General features: G+C 46.5%; 1 protein-coding gene across 1 annotated transcript in view; it reads left to right on the forward strand.

Moving 5' to 3' along the window:
- Positions 1 to 7,713: 7,713 nt before the first annotated feature.
- The window catches only part of GMPR (guanosine monophosphate reductase), a 57,002-nt gene continuing 40,261 nt past the window's right edge, over positions 7,714 to 24,454 (forward strand). Inside the window, exons 1-4 of the mRNA XM_004043308.4 lie at positions 7,714 to 7,961; positions 16,020 to 16,139; positions 19,450 to 19,533; positions 23,734 to 23,907. Of these exons, the coding sequence (XP_004043356.1) occupies positions 7,875 to 7,961; positions 16,020 to 16,139; positions 19,450 to 19,533; positions 23,734 to 23,907 (465 nt within the window). The 5' untranslated portion in view covers positions 7,714 to 7,874. The remainder of the gene's footprint in view (positions 7,962 to 16,019; positions 16,140 to 19,449; positions 19,534 to 23,733; positions 23,908 to 24,454) is intronic.

Genomic DNA, 24,454 nt, shown 5'->3' on the forward strand with positions numbered 1-24,454 from the left:
GTAGGGCAGCTCCTATTAGCCATATGCAGATCGCCACTAGTCTTAGTTGACCCTACACTTTCTCAGAGTATATAGTCCATGCTAAGAGATCTGTGACTCCCAACTTCGTGGCTGATTAGTCTAATTAGGCTCCTCCATTCACACATTTTCACACACTTTCCCACTCCCAGTTCCCGTGTTCATAACTGGGGTGGCGTGCCTCTCTTGCCCCCTCTAGTTTCCCAGTTGGGGTGGTGAGCCACTCTGGCCACCTCCAGTTTCCTAGCTGACTTGGCGAGCCACTCTCGCCACCTCCAGTTTCCTAGTTGGGGTGGCAAGCCACTCTCACCACCTCCAGTTTCCTAGCAGACTTAGCGAGCCACTCCCGTGTCCTGTGTCAGCTAGGGTGTGAGTTTCATCCAAATTGACGAGCCACTCCAGGTGCCCCCAGCCCCTCTGAGTTGGACTATTCAGCCCCCCCCCCGGGAGGTGATCAGGCTCCCCTTCCATCCCATTGGGACGGGTCCTGCCTTGGGCCCTAAAACCTTACTGCAGTTTCTGAAGCACGCTATTTCTGAAATCGCCCTGTAGCCCTTCTTTAGGTTTCGTTGTGCTGCTGTGTATGGGCACTGGGTCACGAGAGAGCTAATCTTCCCTCCGGGATGAAGTTCTCCTGGCAGCGCCTGAGGTCACAGGTTTTCCGAGGCCCAGGGCTCCAACCCCTAGAGGCAAAGGAGACAGTAAGCCTGCCGTCTCCCATCCCTTCGTGGTCGCCAAAAATGTTGCAGGAAACTGAGGACCGGAGAGACTGATATGGAAAACAGGAGGATTGTTTATTTTAGGTACGCACTGGCTCAGCTTTTTGGATATAAGTCCACTGAGCCAGTGTGTACCTAAAATAAACAATCCTCCTGTTCTCTATATCAGTCTCTCTGGTCCTCAGTTTCCCACAACACTGTCTCAAACAAAAACAAGGCCAGGCACAGTGGCACTTGCCTATAATCACAGCACTTTGGGAGGCCAAGGCGGGTGGATCATCTGAGATCTAGAGTTCAAGACCAGTCTGGTCAACATGGTGAAACCCTGTCTCTATTAAAAATACAAAAATTAGCCGGGCATGGTGGTGCACGTCTGTAGTTCCAGCTACTTGGGAGGCTGAGGCGAAGAATCGCTTGAACCCAGGAGGCAGAGGTTGCAGTGAGCCTAGAGCACGCCACTGCACTCCAGCCTGGGTGACAGAGCAAGACTCTGTCTCAAAACAAAACAAAAAAAAATGAAAACAAACAAACAAAAAAGTGCTCTTCACAGGAGGGATTATGAGAAAATCAAGAAAAAGCTTTTTTTTTTTTTTTTTTTTTTTTTTAAGGCTGGTCAAGTGAAGGAGCGGTACTGGAGAAGGAACAAAGAAATCTGTAACTGGCCGTGATAAATTAGTTGTAAACACCACTGCAAGGAAAAGCCATGTTACATTCTTCTGTCAGTTAAAACTCAATGTCTGGGCTGGAAACACAATTGAATTAAGAAGTGGAGGCTCCATCTCAGTGAAAAATGTGGAAAACAGCATTTTTAATAAACTACCCAACACCAGATTAACTGGATTAAGGGAAGACTCTACGGGAATTTTAATGTGGAGATTATTTTCTTCCCTTCTGCCTTATTTCTGACACAGAAGATTTTAATTAAAAGAAAGGAGATCACCGGGATGGTAATGAGATGATTATGCCAGACTAATTTTGGCTCATCGTAATAACAACAACCTTAATAATAATACCATCACAGGTTTTAATCTCTAACGTTATTTTAAAAATAGAATCATATCCTGAAGGCAAACCCCCTCATTTTGGTGTTGGATTTAGTAGTCTAAATTCCATTATGATGATACTGACTTGTCTATTTCAATAAGTGAAACAAACATATACACAGACACACACACATTTTCCTGCCCCAAGAGACAAGCAAATTGAATTTATATCTACTTTCTCTGCAAAAATTGAGCTGGAAAAGCGAGGCATTATTCTCAGTGTGTATTGTCCATCAGGGATGGCAAATTTAAACAACTGTTTATGTGCCAGGAGGGTCGAGTCAGGTTTATGCATTAGAGATCACCCATCCACCCCATCTAAAGAGACAACATTGATTCACTCTAGCAGATGGCAGACCTCTGAGGGGATGAACACCCGGCTAGGCCTCCCAGTTTTTAAAAGTAAGCTGGCTGGCCAGGTGCAGAGGCTCACACCTGTAATCCCAGCAGTTTGGGAGGCCGAGGCAGGCGGATCACGAGGTCAAGAGATCAAGACCATCCTGGCCAACATGGTGAAACCCCGTCTCTACTAAAAATACAAAAATTAGCCGGGCATGGTGGAGCACACCTGTAGTCCCAGCTACTCCAGAGGCTGAGGCAGGAAAATCATTTGAGCCCGAGAGGTGGAGGTTGTAGTGTAGGTTGTCTATTCATGCCCTTAGCCCACTTTTTGCAATTGTGAATTGTGCTGCTATAAACATGTGTGTGCAAATATCTTTTTCGAATAGTTTATTTTCCTCTGGGTAGATATCTAGTAGTGGGATTGCTGGATCAAATAGTAGTTCCTCTGGGAAGATATCTTATTTTCCTTATTATTTTCCTTATTTTCCTCTGGGTAGATGTCTAGTAGTGGGATTGCTGGATCAAATAGTAGTTCTGCTTTTAATTATTCAAGGAATCTCCACACTGTTTTCCATAGTGGTTGTACTAGTTTATATTCCCACCAGCAGTGTAGAAGTGTTTCACGTTCACCGCATCCACACCAATATCTATTGTTTTTTTTTTCATTTTTCTTTTTAAGATGGAGTCTGACTCTGTCACCCAGGCTGGAGTGCAGTGACATGATCTCTGCTCACTGTAACCTCTGCCTTCCGGGTTCAAGCAATTCTTCCGCCTCAGCCTCCCGAGTAGCTGAGACTACAGGCACGTGCCACCACGCCTGGCTAATTTTTGTATTTTTAGTAGAGATGGGGTTTCACCATGTTAGCCAGGATGATCTGGATCTCCTGACCTCATGATCCACCTGCCTTGGCCTTCCAAAGTGCTGGGATTACAGGTGTGAGCCACCGTGCCCAGCCAACAACACCTAATGTTTTTTGATTTTTTGAGTATGGCCATTCTTGTAGGAATAAGGTGGTACCGCATTGAGGTTTTGATTTGCATTTCCCCCATCATTAGTGATGTTAAGCATTTTTTCGTGTGTTCGTTGTCCATTTGTATATCTTCTTTTGAGAATTGTCTATTCATGCCCTTAGCCCACTTTTTGATGGGATTGTCTTTTTCTTACTGATTTGTTTGAGTTTGTTGTAGATTCTGGATATTAGTCCATTGTCAGATGTATAGATTGTGAATTTTCTCCCACTCTGTGGGTTGTCGGTTTACTCTGCTGACTGTTCCCTTTGCCATGCTCTTTAGTTTAATTAGGTCCCAGCTATTTATCTTTGTTTTTTATTGCATTTGCTTTGGGTTCTTGGTCACGAAATCCTTGCCAATGTCTAGAAGGGTTTTTCCAATGTTATCTTCTATAATTTTTATAGTTTCAGGTCTTAGGTTTAAGTTCTTAAGCTACCTTCTTCTTCTTTTTTTGAGATGGAGTCTCACGCTGTCGCCCAGGCTGGAGTGCAGTGGTCCAATCTCGGCTCACTGCAAACTCCATCTCCCGGGTTCAAGCAATTCTCCCACCTCAGCTTCCCGAGTACCTGGAACTACAGACTGGTGTCACCATGCCCAGCTAATTTTTGTATTTTTAGTGGGGACAGGGTTGCACCATGTTGGCCAGGCTAGTCTCAAACTCCTGACCTCAGATGATCTGCCCGCCTCAGCCTCCCTAAGTGTTGGGATTACAGGCATGAGCCACCTCACCCGGCCCCTTAATCCATGTTGAGTTGATTTTTGTATAAGGTGAGAGATGAGGATCCAGTTTCATTCTCCTACATGTGACTAGCCAATTATCCCAGCACCATTTGTTGAAAAGGGTGTCCTTTTTCCACTTCATGTTTTAGTTTGCTTTGTTGAAGATCAATTGGCTGTAGGTATGTAGGTTTATTTCTGGGTTCTTTATTGTTTTCCGCTGGTCTATGTGCCCATTTTTATACCAGTACCAGCACCATGCTGTTTTGGTGACTATGGCCTTATAGTATAGTTTGAAATCAGGTAGTGTGATGCCTCCAGATTTGCTCTTATCCCTTAATATTAAATACTATAATTCTGAATTATCAAAAAGCCTTTAATACTTAACTTTATTTCTGGGTTTTGAGAGATACTTATTTACTAAAAATAAACCATTTTATCACTTCACATAATTTTAGTTCACTGGTTAATTCTATTAAATATTTAAAGAACTAATTCCAAGCCTACACAAGCTCTTTCAGAAAACAGAGCGTGGAACATTTCCCAACTAATTCTATGAGGCCACTATTACTCTGATAAAGGCATCAAAAGAAAAGAAAACTACAGACTAATGTCCCTTATGAGCTCAGATGCACAAATCCTTAACAAAATATTAGCAAATAGGGTCCATCAATACAAAAAAGGATTATGCACTGTGACCAAGTGGAATTTATCCCACATAATTTGGAGGTTATCTTCCCATGTAATTTTGGGGATAACCCTCCCCTCCCATAATATAATGTTAATAAATTGAACTCTGGATATCACTTATGGCTTTGTCTAGACAGTGAAAACTTTAACATAAAGTCATTGTACTGATGGGAAACTATTATTGTTGTATTAGAGTAATGAGAAGCAGAGGATGTTGAAAGGAGTCTCAGTTGGTGTGGGAGTGGAACTGCCCTATGTGTTCTTCTTGCCTGCTGCATAGATAGAGCCAATTTACTGAGACAGCATTACTGCAATACAGAAAGAGTTTAATAAATGCAGAGCCAGCTAACAGGAGACTGGAGTTTTATTACTCAAATCAGTCTCCCCGAAAATTCAGAGACCAGGCTTTTTTAAGGATAATTTGGTGGGCAGGAACTAGGGAGTGGGGAATGCTGATTGGTCAGGTGAGGGATGAAATAATAGGCTGTTGTAGTGGGTTTTTCTTGCTGTCTTCAGTTTCCAAGTGGGATCACAGAACTAGCTGAGCCAGTTTACTGGTCAGGGTGGTGCCAGCTGGTCCATCAGAATGGGGGGACTGACTGAAACATATCTCTAACACCAATCTTAGGTTTTCAATAGTGATGTTATTCATAGGAGCAACTGGGGAGGTTGGGAATCTTATGGCCTCTGGCTACATGATGCCTGAGCCATGATTTGTAATCTGTAGCTACTTTGTTAGTTTTACAAAGGTGCGCTGGTCCCCAAGCCAGGAGGGGGTTTGTTTTGGGAATGTGCTGTTCTCATCTTTGTTTCAAAGTTAAACTATAAACTCAATTCCTCCCATAGTTAGCTCAATCTACACCCAGGAATGAACAAGGACACCTTGGAGGTTAAAAGCAAGATGGAGTCAGTTAGGTCAGATTTCTTTCACTGTTGTCATTTTCCTATGTCAGATTTTTCTCACTGTCATAATTTTTGCAAAGCGGGTTTTAGAAGAATCAGGGACTCAGGCTGACTCTAACAGGAGTATGATTTTGTGTCAGAGAAGAGGGCAGTTATAGAGGAATGTTCCAGAGGGAGAGGGAATGGAATGTGTAAAATGAACTTCTCTGTCTATTCTAATAAAAGGAGGGCTAGCCAGAAAGAAGGAAAGAGCAAGGACAACCTACAGAAGCTTCTCCTTTAAGACCATGTATGAAACAATGAATAAAGCCCTCATCCACACTGGCAGATGCTTAACAAGGTCAGTTTCTCTTCCCTTTAAGGATAATAATTTAAAAATAATCATACCATCTAGTAATTATATTTTACCTCTATTTAATCTTTAAAAGATCAGAATTAGGTTTCCTTTCCATACTTCGCAAATAAGCAGCACATCTGGCCAGCTCCCAAGAATTCGTCAAGGGTTATAAACATTGCATGGGCTGGACTAATTGTGGCTACTTTCATTCTCTCTGATAAGTTTCATTTCCTTCCCTGAAACTTCATGAACTTCCTTTGGGGTATAGCTAATGAAAGCATGTGGGATAGGCTGAGACCTTTATCATCTTCAGACATTTGTGTTAAATTGAATATTGCGATGTATCTTTTATGGTCAGCCTTATCACATGCTAGCTCAAGGAGGACAGTTGCTAGCTCAGTTCAAGGCTGCAGAAAAATGGAAGAGAATGAAACATGATTCTTGCCTTTGTGCAGTTAGCATTCTAGTTTGAAAATACAAACACAATGCACATAATGTAACATGTGACTACAAATCTGTAACTACCATGCATTGAGCAACTACTATGGGACAGACATGGTGCTTACATAAACACACACACTTTAATTCTCACAAAAACCAGGGAGGAGATAGGGTTAACCCCCCCTCCTGCCCCCACCCCTTTTATGAGAAAACTGAGACTTAGAGAAATTGACTCCCCAAAGGTCACCTAGCTAGACAGTGGTGGAACCAGGTTTCGAACTCAGGCAGAGATGTTCCAGGACAAAAGCAGCTTCAGTGAATAGTTGTAGCAAGTTTTAAGGACTGAGAAATTTATATTGAATTTTTCTGCGGCCTTAGGCAAGTTATTTCATTTATAGGAGCCTCGTTTTTCCTTATCTGTGAAATGGCTCTTTCTTCATTGGGTTGTTCTGAGAGTGAATGAGATGATGCATGAAGCCCGGCAGCACATTTCAAGTGTATAATAAAAGCTCGGTAAGGTCAATAAGTGAATCAATGAACTCACATGACTGGTAACCCTCAGAGGGGACTCAGGCTCCTCAAATCTCAGGATCTGCGTCGACTACAGACCTCACTGTTTTTCTTAAACAAAAATCCTGAAATCCAGGCTGGGAGCAGTGGCTCACGCCAGTAGTCCCAACACTGGGAAGCTGAGGCGGGAGGATTGCTTGAACCCAGTAGTTCAAGACCAGCCTGGGCAACACAGTGAGACCTTGTCTCTTAACAACAAGTCCAAAGGGAATCATGGCCTCCACAATCCCAGTACAGCTAAACAGTTAACTGCCCACGTTCTTTTCCTTAATTCTATACAACCTCCCTGGGGTTTCTGGTTCTTTGGCAAGTGAGAGACGTGCCCCTCAGCACTGGGTGAGCACACCGGGCTTGAATTTTAAAAAAGGAGAATCCGCCGGGCACGGTGGCTCATGCCTGTAATCCCAGCACTTTGGGAGGACGAGGCAGGCGGATCACTTGAGGTCAGGAGCTCGAGACTAGCTTGGGCAATATGGTGAAACCCGGCCTCTAGGAAATAATTTTTAAAATAAGCTGGGTGTGGCGGCGTGCGCCTGTACTCGAGGAGGCTGAGGCATGAGAATCGTTTGAGCCCAGGAAGTCGAGGCTGCGATGAGCGGCGATAGCGCCACTCACTCCAGCCTGAGCGACAGTGAGACTGTCTCAAAAAAAAAAAAAAAAAGTAAAAGCTCTCAGGGAGCGACTTTTCCCTTGGATAAGGCAGCCACACGCTAAGTCCCCTCTCCATCGGGGACCTTGGGGACAAACAGAACGGTGCGCATTTCCCTCCCCCGTCCCCATTCGGTCACTGCCACGGGCTGTACACCTGCGGGGGAAGGACGGGGGCGGCGGCGCGAGGAGGAAGGGCTTCGCCGCCAGTCTGTCCCTAACCAGTCTGCCTCTCAGCCCCTGCCCGAGGCGGAGGCGGTGCCCGGGGCGGGCCAAGCGTGACCGCGGGTCGGCGGGGCGTGTTTAAGACCGCGGCGTGCGCACCCGGCCCACGCCAGCTCCCGGCCGCGGCACAGCAGCCCCGGCGCTCCCCGCGCCGCCCCGCGCAGGCGCCCCCGCCCCGCCGTCGCCGCCGCAGCCAGGAGCCGCTGCACCATGCCCCGCATAGATGCGGACCTCAAGCTCGACTTCAAGGATGTCCTGCTCCGACCTAAGCGGAGCAGCCTCAAGAGCCGAGCCGAGGTGGGGGACGTTCGGAAGTCGCAGTGGGGTGGGATTTTTTTTTCCGGGTGGCGCGGGGCAAGTGGGTGGAAGGGGGTGGCACCGGGTTACCCTGCCTGCTTCGGTGTTTGAGACTGGGGCGCTGCGCCCCCGTTCCCGCGCCCCAGCACCTGCCAGGACGTGAGGTGTCTTTAAGGGCGGTGATACGGGGGCCCATGAAATTCTCTACACGTCGGTCCCGTTGGGTGGCCTAGGGGAAGTTCACAGTGAAACTCGACCACAGATGAGCAGAGATCCAGTGGCCAGTTGGTTTAGAAGGAATAGGGGTACGAGGGCGCTTATAGCAAGAAAAGGAAACGAGCTAGGGGAGAGAGGACGAGAAAAACAACTGCAGATCCCGGTGATTTTTGGCAGCGTCTCCTAGTGCTGAGAATTGCTGCTGCTTTCGCTTCGGGTCCAGCGGTGGAACTTCGTGAACGCGTCTGAAAAACCAGAACCCAGGGCACAAGTTCAGGGTTTCCTTTCTGAGTTTGGCGGCCTTGCTGGCAGTGGGGCTTGGGGACTCAGCGGTACTGGACAGCCCGCGGTCCCAGCCTAGCCCTGGAGAAGCGTTTCGAAAGCTTTGGGGTGGGAGAGGTGGGGGCGAATTGGAAGCCTCGAGCATTTCCCTGGTTCTGCCTGGATGTACTCAAATCCTAAGGAATAGGTGGAGACCGGACTGGAAATAGCCTGAGGCTGGGGGAAGGGAGGCCAGTCCCTGAAGGATAAACTAGTTGCCTGAAAGGCAGAGTGCCCCGGGGTGGTGTGCGCTGGTGACTGGCTTTGCTGAGAGCTGGAGAGGAAGGTGAGGAAACTGGACACGGCTGAAGGCTGGGGCTGAAGGAGTAAACACGAGGAGGCTGGGCCAACCTGCACAGCTCCGTCCACTCAGCTCCACAAACAAGACCATAAATAAATCCCCTCAGCAAAGAAGTCCGCTGCCCACTCCGGTGCCAGGCCTAACTGCAATGCCTGGGGCTGCCAGCCGAGGGCTTGCTTGGATTGGGGAAGCCTCCGCCTTAGCCAATGACTAAACCAAGTGGCCTTCTGTAAGCAGCAGCATTGGCTGATTTGGAGCTCGGCAGGACTGGAGGAGGTGGGGGAGGAATGATTAAAGCTTATCGCCCCAGATTGGGTGACCCTGTGCCTGTCCCTCATGACCTTTCACGTGCTAAAGAGGGGGCCTCTCTTGGAACAAAAACAGTTTGGAGGGCAGGCCTGGGCCTCTGGAAGCATGAGCTGTAGCCAATTCCTAAGGCAAGACCAAGATGAAATAGGGGGATTCTGGATATGCTAATAATTTGGTGGCCTCAATATTCTTTAAATATTCAAAATGTATTTAGAAGAGAGAAACTCATTTTTCAGAAAATTGGATGTTCAAAACAAAGATCTACCTATTTTCTGAACCAGAAAACATGTTGAGAAGGTAAAATATTGAACATTAATGTAATAGGGCCAGGCACAGTAGCTCACACCTGTAATCCCAGCACTTTAGGAACCTGAGGTGGAAGGATTGCTTGAGGCCAGGAGTTCGAGGCCAGCCTAGGCAACAAAGCAAGACCTCAGCTCTACAAAAATTTAAAAAATCAGCCAGGGCAGTTGTGCACACCTCTAGTCCCAGCTATTTGGAAGGCTGAGGCAGGAGGATGGCTTGAGCCCACGAGCTGGAGATTACAACAAAAATTTAAAAAATTAGGGCAGTGGTGCTCACCTGTAGTCCCAGCTACTTAGAAGGCTGAGGCGGGAGGATGGCTTGAGCCCAGGAGTTGGAGGTTACAGTGATCTATGATAGTGCCACTGCACTTCAGCCTGGACAACCCTGTCTCTAAAGCTAAAATGAAATTTATGTAATAGAATGAATTACTCCTTCTCGGGGAATACTATCACATCATGCGACAATGTCATGCAACACTTGGCTTCATAATTTGGGCAGATTATAACTACTAATGTTCCAGTTTGGGATGGCATCTTTGCAGTCTTCATGTACACATTGCAGTGAGAACTCAGTGCCCTTGAGGAGTCTCTTTTGTATTTTTATGTTTGTGGGAGTTTGCCAGCCACAGGCCTGGAGACTCAGGTTAACCAGCATTGCCTTTCTAATCGGTTGCCGTGATGATTTAGCTCCCTGATGCGTGAGGCTGCTGCCTGGCTGGCCACCCCCATGATCTGACTTTACTTGCCTCAGTGGCGTTGAGGGATCTAGTTAGGCCTCCCTAATCCCCTCTCAATGTTTTCTCAGTTTGCTTGTTGATGCCTGAAATTTTTCATAGGCAGATAAAAACTTTTCCTTGCACAATCAGAAGCTTAAAATATGTGCATCCTGGCAGAAGTAATATCTGGAGGCAAATTGGAAACTGAGTGGTAGATAACCGACATTAAGCCTAACAGCGGATTTGTACAGAGCCAGGAAAGAGAACATACACCCTGGGAGTAGAGTCAGGCTGGGGGAGGAGGGTTTTGACAGCTGATGATGGGCTTATCCTCGTGACAGTTTTGCTAAGAGCCAGGCCCAGCAATGGATCATCAGGCTATAGCAGGAAACGGACAGTAAGAGTGATCTCCCCCTCAGAAGCTTCAGCACTCCTGCAAGGACATTTCCACCAGCCTTCCATAAATGAGACATGAATGAGATGAATCTGAGGTCACCTCTGAGAGGCAAAGAATACAGGTAGCAGTGGCCCAGGTGGCCTTCGCCTGGATTCTCCAGGGAGGCATTCATCTCTCAAATGTCCAGCCCCTGGCATGGAAGAATAAAGCGCCACAGGGTCATGTGGGGACATTTGGATAATCTTTTTCTGAGAAGTGATGAGTTTGTGGATTGAGACAAGACCTTTGTTTTCATCTGATATGCTGGGGAGCCTGCATTCTCCCTGAGTGTTTTCTTCCTTAGTACCCATTTCTGGCTCTAACGTTCTAGTCTAGTCCTTAAGCTAGTAAGAATGTACTTATTTATTTATTTATTTAGAAACGGAGTCTCACTCTGTCACCCAGGCTGGAGTGCAGTGGTGTGATCTTGGCTCGCTGCAACCTCCGCCACCTGGGTTCAAGCGATTCTCCTTCCTCAGGCTCCCGAGAAGCTGGGATTACAGGCACCCACCACACTCTGCTAATTTTTGTATTTTTAGTAGAGATGGGGTTTCACCGTGTTGGCCAGGCTGGTCTTGAACTCTTGACTTCAGGTGATCCGCCTGCCTCAGACTCCCAAAGTGCTGGGATTACAGGTGTGAGCCACCGCACCCAGCTGATAAGAATTAAAACAAAAACAAAAAATAAACCCCTAAAAAACTTATTAATAAATTATCAGGCATTGAAGAGAATCACAGCAAATTACTCATTTTGTTTTAGGACAGAGAAGACACAACAGATGTTCAGTCTGCTTAAAACTTCATAGCAGTTTTTTCCCCAGCAGTCCAGTGAGAAGAGTTCTGGTCTAGCTTTCACCGTCTGCTACTGGTTGGCCTGAGGGGGGTGAGAACATGGCAGAGTGGCTGGGAGGAAGGATACCTGTGTTTTAGTCCAAGCTCTGTCACTAATTACTTTTTTTTTTTTTTTTTTTTTACCTTTGCCTGTATGCTGGTTTCCTGGGGCTGCTGTAACTGAGGACCACATACTTGGTGGCTTAAGTAACAAGAACTTATTATTTTACAGTTCTGGAAGGTAGCTGTCCCAGTCCAAGATGTTGGCAGGGTTGATTCCTTCTGAGGGCTGGTAGGGAGATTCTGTTTCTTGCCCTTCTCCCAGCTTCTGCTGGTTTGCTGACAGTTGTCCCCAATTTCTGCCTTCATCTCCACGTGAGGTTCTCCCTATGTGTGCATCTGTGTCCAAATTTCTCCTTTTTATTTTATTTTTTATTTTTTTTTTTTGAGAAGGAGTTTCGCTCTTGTTGCCCAGGCTGGAGTACAATGGCGTGATCTTGTCTCACCGCAACCTCCGCCTTCCGGGTTCAAGCAATTCTCCTGCCTCAGCCTCCCGAGTAACTGGGATTGTAGGCATGCACCACCACGCCCAACTAATTTTGTATTTTTAGTAGAGACAGGGTTTCTCCATGTTGGTCAGGCCGGTCTTGAACTCTCGACCTCAGGTGATTCGCCTGCCTCGGCCTCTTAAAGTGCTGGGATTATGTGCCCGGAAATTTATCCTTTTTATAAGAACATCAGTCATATTGGACTAGGGCTCACCCTCTTGATCTCACCTTAGCTTGATCATCTGCAGTGACTCTATTAACTAAGTAAGGTCACATTTACAGGTACTGGAGGTTAGGACTTCAACATTTTGGGGGCGGGGTGGGGAGACATAATTCAACCCATAACAGACAGCCTTTGTAAATTTTGCTTTGGAAAATTAAAGAGTTTGGCGCTGTTCTGAGTCATGAATGCGTTAGAATCGCCTGGGGAAACACTCCAAAATACACATAATATGTCCAGCACAAAGGTGGTGATTCATGAAGTTTGAGGCAGCTGGAGCACAAGTATTTTGGAACCAGTTCTAAGAGGATTCTGATGTGTACCCGGGTGTGCTGGACCAGCCTCTGAAGCCCTTTCCATTTGTGGAACCCTGCGGCTCGCTGGTAGCACTGCAGCTGGGCATGAGCTTCTCACGAGCCTGATAACTGATGGTGAGGCTTTCAGGGCTTGGATCCACATTCAGCGGTCTGGGCTGGGGCCACCAAACACTGCAAAAGGCTGGGGGCCAGAACACAGTATTCTTACCTTTTAGCCAGCCATTAGTTTATCCCACGCTTTTTGAGCCACTAGGACTACAAAGTTGGAAGACGTCCCTGTACTCAGACAGGTGTTACAGCTAATGAGCGATCTATATAATAGATTATGTAATAAAATACAATATGTAAAAGAATTGCTTTACTCGGTACCATCTGTAGATCTAGGAAAAGGAGCCTCTGTCCTGGGCCCCACGTCTGCCCCCCAAATTGCATCCCTCCTCACTGGGCAGGGCCTGTGGGCTATGCTGTTCCTTAGGCCACGCTCCAAGTACTCAGGATCCTGGATATCCTTCCCCAAGTGACTTTGAGTTGATTCTAAGGCCTGCATGGGCCTCTTGCCCTGGTGTGTTTCCAAGGGCCACCCATGATGCTGGTGTGCTCACCTCCAACCCAGAGTGGCCAAGTGGCAGTTGTTTATGGAAAAGTACGTGGGTATGCACAGAGCTTTGTGTGCCGACTGAAGGTGGGGGCCTTTTCCTCTGTGCACACATAAGGATTTGGGTGAGAAGGGAAGAGGGGTGGACTGGGGGCCAGGGCCAGCTCCCCACTACCATGTTCTGGTGCCTTTCTGGTTGTGAATGAAATTGTTTTTTTTTTTTTTTAGGGTAGGAGGTTAGAACCTATTTTATGTAGCAGTTTGTTCGTTGGACGTATCACATTGAATTATTTAGGAATGTGGTTGGTGGGCCTCTATTTGTATTTTTTTTTTTTTTTGAGACAAGGTCTCACTCTGTCACTCAGGCTGGCATGCAGTAGCATGATCATGGCTCACTGCAGCCTCAGCCTCCCGTGTTCAATCAATCCTCCCACCTCAGCCTCCTGAGTAGCTGGGACTACAGGCTCGCGCCACCAAAGCCTGGCTAGTTTTTTCTATTTTGTGTAGAGATGGGGTTTCACCATGTTGCCCAGGCTGGTCTTGAACTGAGCTCAAGCAATCTGCCTGCCTCAGCCTCCCACGGTACTGGGATTACAGGTGTGAGCTACCACGCCAGCCCATTTGCACTTTTGAGCCCCTAACATGTTGGGTGGCAGGACTGGCTTTAATGAAGGCCTGTTAGAGAGCAGCAGAGATGTGTGTTTGTGGGTGGGGGAGGGGACTTTGTTACTTTATGTTCCCTTTCAGGTCAGGCTTAGACAGGGAATCTAATCTATATTTGGCGTATTGGCCGGCTGTGCCAGACTAAGTGCCAAGTGTTGTTCCTGGGAGGCTGAAATATTTAAAATATTTATCTCTGCTAGTGAACAACTGGCCTGGGTTATGTGTGTGTGTCTGGGTGGATAAAGTTGGGGAAGATCATTTTATTTCTCATTCTTAGAATTAACGATGGCAAAGAGCTAGCTCATAAAAGACTGGAAATGAGGGGAAGTGTTTACTGTTAAGGCTGCCCTTTTCCATGAAGAGCTCTGCGTTTTGTGTCCTGCTGATAGGTTTTGGAGTGCCAAGAAAAACCCATTGTGATCTCAGCCGGGTGCAGAGTGTAGCAGCTAGCCCCATGCCTGTTGGAGGATAGAAGAGTAATTTGAGACCAAGGAATTGATTGTTTCAAGCCTGCCAAGCCAAATGTTACAGAGCCATTAGCCACACACAGGGTTGCTATGGGTAGGTCCCTTCAGTTCTCTTTCAGAATGTCGCTATAAACGTGCTCCACTGAAGCAGAACCCAGAGTCATCAGGAAGGAAGTGGAGAAAGGGACGTGCCACTGCGTAGGTTCTTGCACTTCCAGCATCTCATTTCTCCTCACTGATGGCGGTGTGAGGCCTGTGCAGTCATGTTTGTGACATCATTCACCCAGGACGCCTTCTGGACACAGAACCCGGTGTTGAGAAGCAAGAGAAATGTAAAGGCTAAAGGGCCAGAGCCGTCCCATGGTGTTTTCTGACTTAATGCTGATCGCAAAGTGAAAGTTGCCTCAAGTGAAAAAAATGAGAGGAGCATCTAGGTAAACACTGGCAGAAAATGACTCTTGCTGGTGTAATTCATGAAGCCAGGGTTAATGTAGGTCTAAGTTACTGCAGAAGCATGAGATTCATACCTGTGCTCCTCTGGCCAGTTCCCCTTGGGGAAGCACCCACTTCTAATGTAGTTTGTGTCTATCGGAGTCCAGCCAGAGAAACAAACGATGCTGACTGTTTAAAACATGGAATTGAATGCGGGGCATTCTGACACAACTGAGGATATTAAGGCACCCCAGAGATCAGCAACAGCAAGAAGCCACCCCTTCCTTAGGGTGAGGGTCGGAGGGAGAAGACAGTGCTCTGGAGCCCAGGAAGGGACTGGGCTCGCTTAGGGAAAGCTGGAACAAGGAATACGCAGGCCTCTCTGGTCAGAGGATCCAGGCCCGGAGGCAATCCAGCTGCTCTGGAGAAGCTGTCTAAGGCAGAGGGGTTCTGGGAGAACTACCCTGACTTCCCCCCACCTCTGCCTGCCACTGTCCTCCAGTTTCCCACCCAGTGTCCTCCATTGGCCCATCCCAGCCAGGAATGAACTTGAGAAATGGAGCCTGTAGCAGGTAGCCTTCCTGGGATAAGAGCAGGCTGAGGATGGTGGGTGGGCAGACAGGCTGGCATCTGCCGTGGGTCAGAGAAGTAATTTGGACTCTTCTAGCTCTTGGTGAGTTCCTGGCTCTATCTAGCACGTGGCTTCTGTCAAGCCCACCCTTGTGACTGTTGTTCTGGATTGCCGATAGCAAGGTTAGTCCTACATGCCCCGATCTTGAAGTTGCAGGAGAATTGGAGCCCCCCCACCTCCCCACCCAGCTGCTTGCAAGTCAAAGGAACAAGTGTTGATATGCAGGAACATATGGTTGCAATGTACTTTCCACCAGCTTTTTGAAAGATCCTCATAATTAAAGCAGCCGTGGAGGGTAAAAGGCGAAGGGATTAATTGTGTGGCGCTCACTGCAGGGTGAATTTGGAGTGTGGCTCTAGGTGAAAGGTAAGAAGTGAAGGGATTGTTCCAGGAGGAGGGCCATGGTTGGCAAGGAAGAGTGGAGCAGATGCTCCCAGGAGGGGAATGGTTTCTATAGGGCTTGGAGGTGGGGCGAAGATAACATGTATGTGGGTCTTTAGGGAAGTGGATAGAAGGCGGCAGTGGGGTTGGAGAGGCTGGGAAAGTAGGAGAGAGCTTCCGATTCCGAGGCTTGTCTTGACGGCGGAATTTCCGCTCTGGTGTCTTTGGAATACCTGTCTTTGACCCCTAAGAGAATCCAGGGACCTTTGTCTTGTTCCTACTCGCTCCAAACTCCAGAAATTCTGCACATTTCACATAAGAGCAAAGCACTCATTTCTTTACCTTTTTCTTTCTTTTTTTTGGCCAACAGGTGGATCTTGAACGCACCTTCACGTTTCGAAATTCAAAGCAGACCTACTCAGGGATTCCCATCATCGTGGCCAACATGGACACTGTGGGCACATTTGAGATGGCAGCTGTGATGTCACAGGTGAGGCGGTAGGCTTTTGTTTTTTCCCTTTGCTGCTCACACTGTGGACAGGTTATCAGGAGCCGACCCTGGCTTTATTCAGACACAAGGAAGAGTAGAAATGTGAGCTGCTTTGGGTCATTCTCTGTCTTTCCCTTCAATCAGAAAGTGGATGGTGTCTGGACTTTGGGTTCAATGAGATGGTCTAGATCTGCATCCGTTGCTTCCGTGAAAATGACTGTGATGGTTTTGGAAATTAGAGATACAAAAAGAAGCTAGACAACATGAAGAGTGCCATATTGCAGAAAAGTGACAACCCCTTTAAAATTAAGACAGAGCTGCTTTGTATGCAGTCTGTGCTGCAGCATTTACTGTATAATTATGTTGAATACATGTATCGAGCGCTTATGTACGAAACACTGCAGATAATGTATTTCTTTCTTTTTTTTTTTAAAAGACAGAGTCTCACTGTGTCACCCAGGCTGGAGTGCAGTGACGTGATGTTGGCTTACTGCAACATTTGCCTCCCTGGTTCAAACAATTCTCCTGCCTCAGCCTCCCAAGTAGCTAGGACTACAGGCACATGCCACCATGCCCACCTAATTTTTGTATTTTTAGTGGAGATGGGGTTTCACCGTGTTGGCCAAGCTGGCCTTGAACTCCTGACCTCAGGTGATCCGCCTGCCTTGGCCTACCCAAGTGCTGGGATTACAAGCATGAGTTACCATGCCCGGCCTGTATCTCTTAATTCTTGACGCAACTCAACAAGATAGATTCCTTTTACAGATGAGGAAACTGAGGCAGAGAGGGGAGGGGTAGGTCACTTGCCCTAGGCCCTCAGCCAGATGTATACAGAGAGAGAATCAGGATTCCAACCCAAACTGACTCTAGAATCTAAGGAATTTACCCCTGAACTTGAATGGATGATCACATTACAAGCTCAAAGTCTCTTTTAGACAACTACACCAGCCTAATTTTCTGTAAAGAGGGTAGCTAATATCCTTGCTTTGGCTGGGCATAGCGGCTCACACCTGTAATCCCAGAATTTGGGGAGGTGGAGGCAGGCGGATTGCTTGAGCTCAGGAGTTCAAGACCAGACTGGGCAACATGGCGAAGCATCATTTCTACAAAAAAATATGAAAATTGGCCAGTTGTGGTGGTGTGAGCCTGTAGTCCCAGCTACTCGGGAGGCTGAGGTGGGAAGATCACTTGAGCTGGGAGGCGGAGGTTGCAGTGAGCCAAGATTGCACCACTGCACTCCAGCCTGGGTGACAGAGCAAGAAGACCCTGTCTCAAAAAAAAAAAAAAAATTCATTGTATAGATCAATCTGAGAAGTACTGTTTGTTAAAATAGAATTAAAAAAAATTAAAAATGGTGTCCTGGCTTTGGGAAAAATAAAGGAAAACCCGTTTGTGGGCAGGACACTTATGGGTGAGGTGCAGAGCGTCTTCTGCATCCTAGATGTGGAATGTCTGCTGCACTCAGGGGTTCTGTCTTTCCTGTGGATAATGCCTGCCAAGTGAAAAGATAAATCCAATTAGTTGAGAGAGCTTCTCACTGTGGGCAGCAAGTCTAACCACAGGAGACACTGAGATTCATTATTAGCCAGTGATTCGACGGAAAAGATTCTCAAATAAATTATGAGCTCCCAAAATGGAGTAGGGGTGGTCTGTCGGATTCCGTGATCACTTGCATTGTCTGTCAGACCTCAGCCCCTACTGAGCGTTGGGCCAGAGGCTAATAAATTAATTGCTAAGGAACTGGTATTTTTTTCTCCTCACTCTTTCCCTGCTCTGCTCTGTCATCAGCCATTGCTACTAATGAATTATGTGTTAGTATAAAAGTGAGGGGAACCAGGGAGCAATCAAGTCTGATTAATTCACATAATAAATTATAGTCCAGGAAAAACCTAGAACTGGCTGTGCTCTTCCCATTTTCCTAGGAAGTCTCCCTGCTAACAGAATAGCATAGACTGGTGTAGCTAACCATGGGTGGCTACTGTGAATTTCCCATTTCTAGGATCCATAGAACTAGCACAAGTTACTAAAGTCATAGAAGTTTAGAATGAGAAGTTGTAGATGGGGACATAGGTAGCCCCAGAGAAGTTAGGTGGGAGGCTTCTGTTAAAGGGCAAGGTGTCCAATCTCCGTAGTCAGATCCAAGTTTGACTCTGGCCTTTGCCTCTTCCTCGCCATGCAGTTGTTACATTTTGTAATTTTTTTTTTTTTTTTTTTTTGAGATGGAGTTTCACTCTTGTTGCCCAGGCTGGAGTGCAATGGCACCATCTTGGCTCACCGCAACCTCCATCTCCCAGGTTCAAGTGATTCTCCTGCCTCAGCCTCCTGAGTAGCTGGGATTACAGGTGCTCTACCATGCCCGGCTAATTTTTTGTATTTAGTAGAGATGGGGTTTCACCATGTTAGTCAGGCTGGTTTTGAACTCCTGACCTCAGGTGATCCACCCACCTCAGCCTCCCCAAATGCTGGGATTACAGGAATGTGCCACCACGCTCAGCAAATTTTAAAAGTTTGATTTGTTTTATGTTTTTTAAATAGACATGGGGTCTTGCCATGTTGCTAGGCTGGTCTCGAACTCCTGGGCTTAAGTGATCCTCCTGCCTCGGCCTCCTAAAGTGCTGGGATTACAGGCATAAGCCACCATGCCTGGGCAACTTAAACTGCTTAAGCTCCATTTATGCCCACGAAGCTAATAATGCTGTTCAAAGTTGTTCCAAAAATTAAATGAAACGACTGACACAAAGCAGGTCATAAATGTTGGGGCAGTAGTCATAGGTTTAGGGTTATACTTTATATAATTCCCACTGTCAAGATTTAATGGATTTACCTTTTAGCAAGAAGTGTTCCGGTTGTGAACACAAGAGAAAGCTTTCAGGGATAAGGTGGGGTTCTTCAGGGCTGGCTAAGCAGAAGTTTGTGTTAGGATGGTCCTTCTGGGCAGGGGACCTGCTGCCTGGTTTTCTCTTCGGACCATCTGTGCTGCTTTTGGCCTAATACAGGTGTGGGTGGGAGCCTGGGTGGGCTGGGCAGGGCTCTGAGAATTCTCTTTTATCCCTCTCCTGCCTCCTGGCAGAGCCTCCCTAGTCCTGAATGCGGTATTGTCTAACCAGATTAGAATGGGAAACAGGGTTTTATGATTTCAATAGTTGTACCTTTGTTTGGTTTTGGCTGCTAGGAGCACATTCAAAGCAAATTAAGCATGGATGGCAGGAACACTGATGCCTTTGTCTTGTTGGATCACCACCTCCAGATGGAGGAGGGAGGGGGGCTCTCACTTGGCTTCCCATCCTAATGGTGCTGTTTTGTTTTCTAGCACTCCATGTTTACAGCAATTCATAAGCATTACTCCCTGGATGACTGGAAGCTCTTTGCCACAAATCACCCAGAATGCCTGCAGGTACGACTACAGCCTGGTTATCAATTACCAGTGTTGCAGGGGGGAACAAAATCTGCAGAGCTGTCAAGAGGATTTCAGTCAGTAGCAGAGAGACATTGAAGAGTTCGGTGTTTCTCTAGCCCTGTGCCATTGCCAGGGATTTGCTGAGAAAACTTGTTTCCATATTGTATTATTAAAATACTAGGATTTATCTGTAAGAACTGTCTGTTTTCCCCTGAAAGATGAAGTGTTATATCCCAAGAGCTTGGGGAAGACCTGTGTTTCCTGCCAGGTAATTCAAGGTAGATCCAGTCTTTTGGCTGTAGAAAAAACTTCTGAGTATAACAAGGTGCTTTGGAGTTGAGTAAACATTATTCCCACCAGGATGGCTGTCATCAAAAAGACAGATAATAGCCAGGCACCGTGGGTCATGCCTGTAATCCCAGCACTTTGGGAGGCTGAGGTGGGAGGATTGCTTGAACCCAGGAGTTCAAGGCCAGCCTGGTCAACATAGTGAGGGGTCTCTTTTTTAAAAAAAAAAGACAATAAATGTTGTTGAGGATGTGGAGGAACTGGAACCCTTATTCACTGCTGGGAATGGAAAATGGTGCAGCTGCTTTGGAAAACAGTTGTCAGTTCCTGGAACGTTAACCATAAGAGTTGCCATGTGACCCAGCAATCCCATTTCTAGGTATAGACTCAACAGAAATTAACACATTTCCACAGAAAAACTTGTACATGAATGTTCATGGCAGCGTTATTCATAATAGCCCAGAAGTAGACACAACCCAAATGTCTATCAGTGGGTGAAAGGACATACAAAATAAGGTATATCCATACAGTGGAATATTGTTCAACCGTAATAAGAAGTCAAGGTCTGATACAGGCTACAGCATGGATGAACCTTGAGGACATTTCACTAAGTGAAAAAGCCAGACACAGCCCGGCGCGGTGGCTCACGCCTGTAATCCCAGAACTTTGGGAGGCCGAGTCGGGTGGATCACCTGAGGTCGGGAGTTCGAGTCCAACCTGCCCAACATGGAGAAACCCTGTCTTTACTAGAAATACAAAATTAGCCGGGCGTGGTGGCGCATGCCTGTAATCCCAGCTACTCAGGAAGCTGAGGCAGGAACATTGCTTTAACCCTGGAGGCAGAGGTTGCGGTTAGCCACGATTGTGCCATTGCACTCCAGCCTGGGCAACGAGAGCGAAACTCTGTCTCAGAAAAGAAAAGGCCACACGCAAAGGCCAGAGCATCTATGATCCTATTTCTAGGAAATGTCCAGAATAGGCAAATCTAAGTCATAAAATAGATTAGTGGCCTGAGGGGCTGAGGAAGTGTGGGAGGGAGTGTGGTTAAGGGGTATGAGACTTTCTTTGGGAGGGTTATGAAAATATTCTAAAATCTATCATGATGGTTACAGAACTCTAAATATACTAAAAATCATTGAATTGTGCATGTTGAATGGGTGAACTGTATGGTATGTCATTATATTTCAAAAAGCCATTTAAAAAAACAACAGAAAGCCTTGCTGCAACATGCCTGCACTTTCTCCTGCCACATTCAGGTGGTTCTGAGCTGAAGCCACAGACAGGTCTCCCTGGGTTAGAGGTGTTCCCTGCTGGTCAGATCATTTATGATTGGAAAATGACTTCAGATTGTACTGTTTTCAAGGTCTCACTGGCTTTTTGGGGTTGTCGTTACTGTGCTTTAATTATGTGTGGATTTTGATTAGTGAAAAAGTGGTTTTGGAGATAAAATAATTCTGACTCAATAGTAAGTCCTTCATTTTTGCCATATTGTGTTCAAGTGAATTGTGTTTGTTTTCACTTTCTTCTGTTTTTCCCTATAATAAGTTTGGGAATAATGATTTTCTTTTTTTCTTTTTCTCAGACCTCCCTCTAACTTCTTTTATTTTATTTTATTTTTTTTGTTTGAGGCAGAGTTTTGCTCTTGTCACCCAGACTGGAGTGCAATGGCGTGATCTCTGCTCACTGCAGCCTCCACCTCCCGGGTTCAATTGATTTTCCTGCCTCAGCCTCCTGAGTAGCTGGGATTACAGGTGCACAACACCTAGCCTGGCTAAATTTTTGTATTTTTAGTAGAGACAAGGTTTCTCCATGTTGGCCTCAAATGATCCACCCACCTCGGCCTCCTAAAGTGCTGGGATTATAGGCATGAGCCACCACGCCCGGCCTCCCTCCACCTTCTTTAAGAGAGTTTTTGGCAATGTATTGTTAACTGGAACGGTGGCTTTCATTACCAAGTGTGATACATCGACTTACTACACAGCCCGCCACCAAATAAAAGGCGAATTCAAAAGGGATAAAGTTAAAAACTTGGTAGCAGTGAGAGAAGGCAACCAATCTCAAGTTCCATGTAGTATACTTAGACAGAAATGAAGTAAGATTAAAAAAAGCAGAGCTCTAGTGGGAGGGAGAGTGGGCTTGTGTGGATTGGGCTGGCACAGGGCAGAGCTGTGAACCACGAGGCCCAGGCGTGAATGCACAGAGAAGGCTGGAGTAAATATGTGTCATGTTAACCATCAGCTCACTCTCAGTCTCTGCACTGCAGCTACATTGTTATCATTTGGGGGAATAACATAAAGGATATTAAGATAGGTCACTCATATGTGGCCCAGGGTTTAGAGATAAGAGTTAAAATATAAACAATCCATGTCTTAGTTTCACTAAGGCATAAATTAGTGAAAGCAAGTCCTTGCCCAAGGGGCAGATATTCAGAGAAGGGAGAGGTGTGAGGTTCAGGGGCACTGGTGGAAGTTAAGGGACAAGGGTGTTACAGGGGAGGATGTGGTGGCCTCAGATTTAAACATGTACAAGTGTAGTTGTGAAAGATCATGTCAGGCTTGTTTGTTTTCACACCTTCGGAAATTTTATCCCTTTAATAGGAAAACAGATTTGCAGTTCTATATACAGGTTGAGATTTGCATGCTGTATTAGGCTGTTCTTGCATTGCTTTAGAGAAATACCTGAAACTGGGTAATTTATAAAGAAAAGAGATCTAATTGGCTAATTGTTCTGCAGGCTGTACAGGAAGCATAGTGCCACCCATCTGCTTTTGGGAAGGCCTTGGGAAGCTTCTAATCATGGTGGAAGGCGAAGTGGGAGAGAGAAAGAGAGGGTGGGAGGTCACACACTTTTAATGACCAGATCTACTGTGAACTCAGACCGAGAGATCACCAAGGGGATGGCCCAAGCCATTGATAAGGGATCCACCCCCATGACCCATACACCTCCCACCAGGCCCCACCTCCAGCATTGGGGATCATATTTCAACATGAGATTTGGATGAGGACAATATCCAAACTATGTCACATGCTGCACTATTATTTTATTGGGAGTGAAAATAAAAATAGGTAAGAGTTTTTCAGAGGCATTTCAGATATCTTCCCCTCTCTTGCTCCCCAAGCAAGGTGCTCAGGGTGAAGGCCACAGCTTTCATGTGGGGAAGCCCGAGTTGATTGGCCATTTCTCCTTCTTCCTGGAAACTTTTGGTTCTTGCTCATTGTCCTCCCTTGAGTTTCCCTGATATGACACAATCATGCCGGTAGTCATTATTTTTTTTTTAGTGGCGGGGTGGGGTTTGGCGGATGGAACCTTGCTCTGTTGCCCAGACTGGAGTGCAATGGCACGATCTCGGCTCACTGCAACCTCCGCCCCCCAGGTTCAAGCTATTCTCCTGCCTCAGCCTCCCAAGGAGCTGGGATTACAGGCACCTGCCACCACGCCTGGCTAATTTTTATATTTTTAATAGAGACAGAGTTTCACCATGTTGGCCAGGCTTGTCTCGAACTCCTGACCTCAGGTGATCCACCTGCCTCGGCCTCTCAAAGTGCTGGGATTACGGGCATGAGCCACCACACTTGGCTAATTTTTGTATTCTTAGTAGAGATGGGGTTTCACCATGTTGGCCAGGCTGGTCTCAAACTCCTGACCTCAGGTGATCTGCCCGCCTTGGCTTCCCAAAGTGCTAGGATTACAGCATGAGCCACCGTGCCTGGCCAAAGTTTAGATAATTTAATGAATGAATCCCCTTTACCTCTGCTGTTGCATGTGTCTTGAGCAGGTGCACTGTGCATTTGATTAGGGTAGACCGAAAAGGGTTGTGGTACTGTCCCAGAATAGGTGCATAAATGGGGGCAGGGTCTGATGTCTGAATGCTACCGTTTATGCCTGTCTTCTTGGTTTATTTTGGTGCAGAATGTAGCCGTGAGTTCAGGCAGTGGGCAGAACGATCTGGAAAAGATGACCAGCATCCTGGAAGCTGTGCCACAGGTTAAGTTTATTTGCCTGGATGTGGCCAATGGGTATTCAGAACATTTTGTGGAATTCGTGAAACTCGTCCGTGCCAAATTTCCTGAACACACCATTATGGTAAGTACGGTAGAACATTACGGTAGAACATTCTCAAGATGGAGAAGCCACGAGGGAGTTGTTCAATGTGTCGGGGGAGCTGTATTCTCTTCAGAGCTTTTGGTGCCTCTTTAGTCAAAGATTAATTGAGGATCATTTGGGAAAGGATAGGTAGCCGCTGCAGAAGATCTGAAAACTAGCTTCCCTCTATAAAAAATAAAATCCCCATCAACTTCATAGGATGTTGGCTGCAATTTTTCCTAAGTATCATCACATGTTTCTTACTATCTGATACTTTTTTTTTTTTTTTTGAGAAGGAGTCTCACTCTGTCACCCAGGCTGGAGTACAGTGGGGTGATCTCGGCTCACTGCAACCTATGCCTTCCAGGTTCAAAAGATTCTTGTACCTCAGCCTCACAAGTAGCTGGGATTACAGGCGCCCATCACCATGCCTGGCTAATTTTTTGTATTTTTAGTAGAGACGGGGTTGCACCATGTTGGCCAGGCTGGTCTCGAACTCCTGACCTCAGGTGATCCACCCACCTTGATCTCCCAAAGTGCTGAGATT

This window comes from Gorilla gorilla, chromosome 5, assembly GCF_029281585.2.
Source record: "Gorilla gorilla gorilla isolate KB3781 chromosome 5, NHGRI_mGorGor1-v2.1_pri, whole genome shotgun sequence".
Lineage (NCBI taxonomy): Eukaryota > Metazoa > Chordata > Mammalia > Primates > Hominidae > Gorilla > Gorilla gorilla.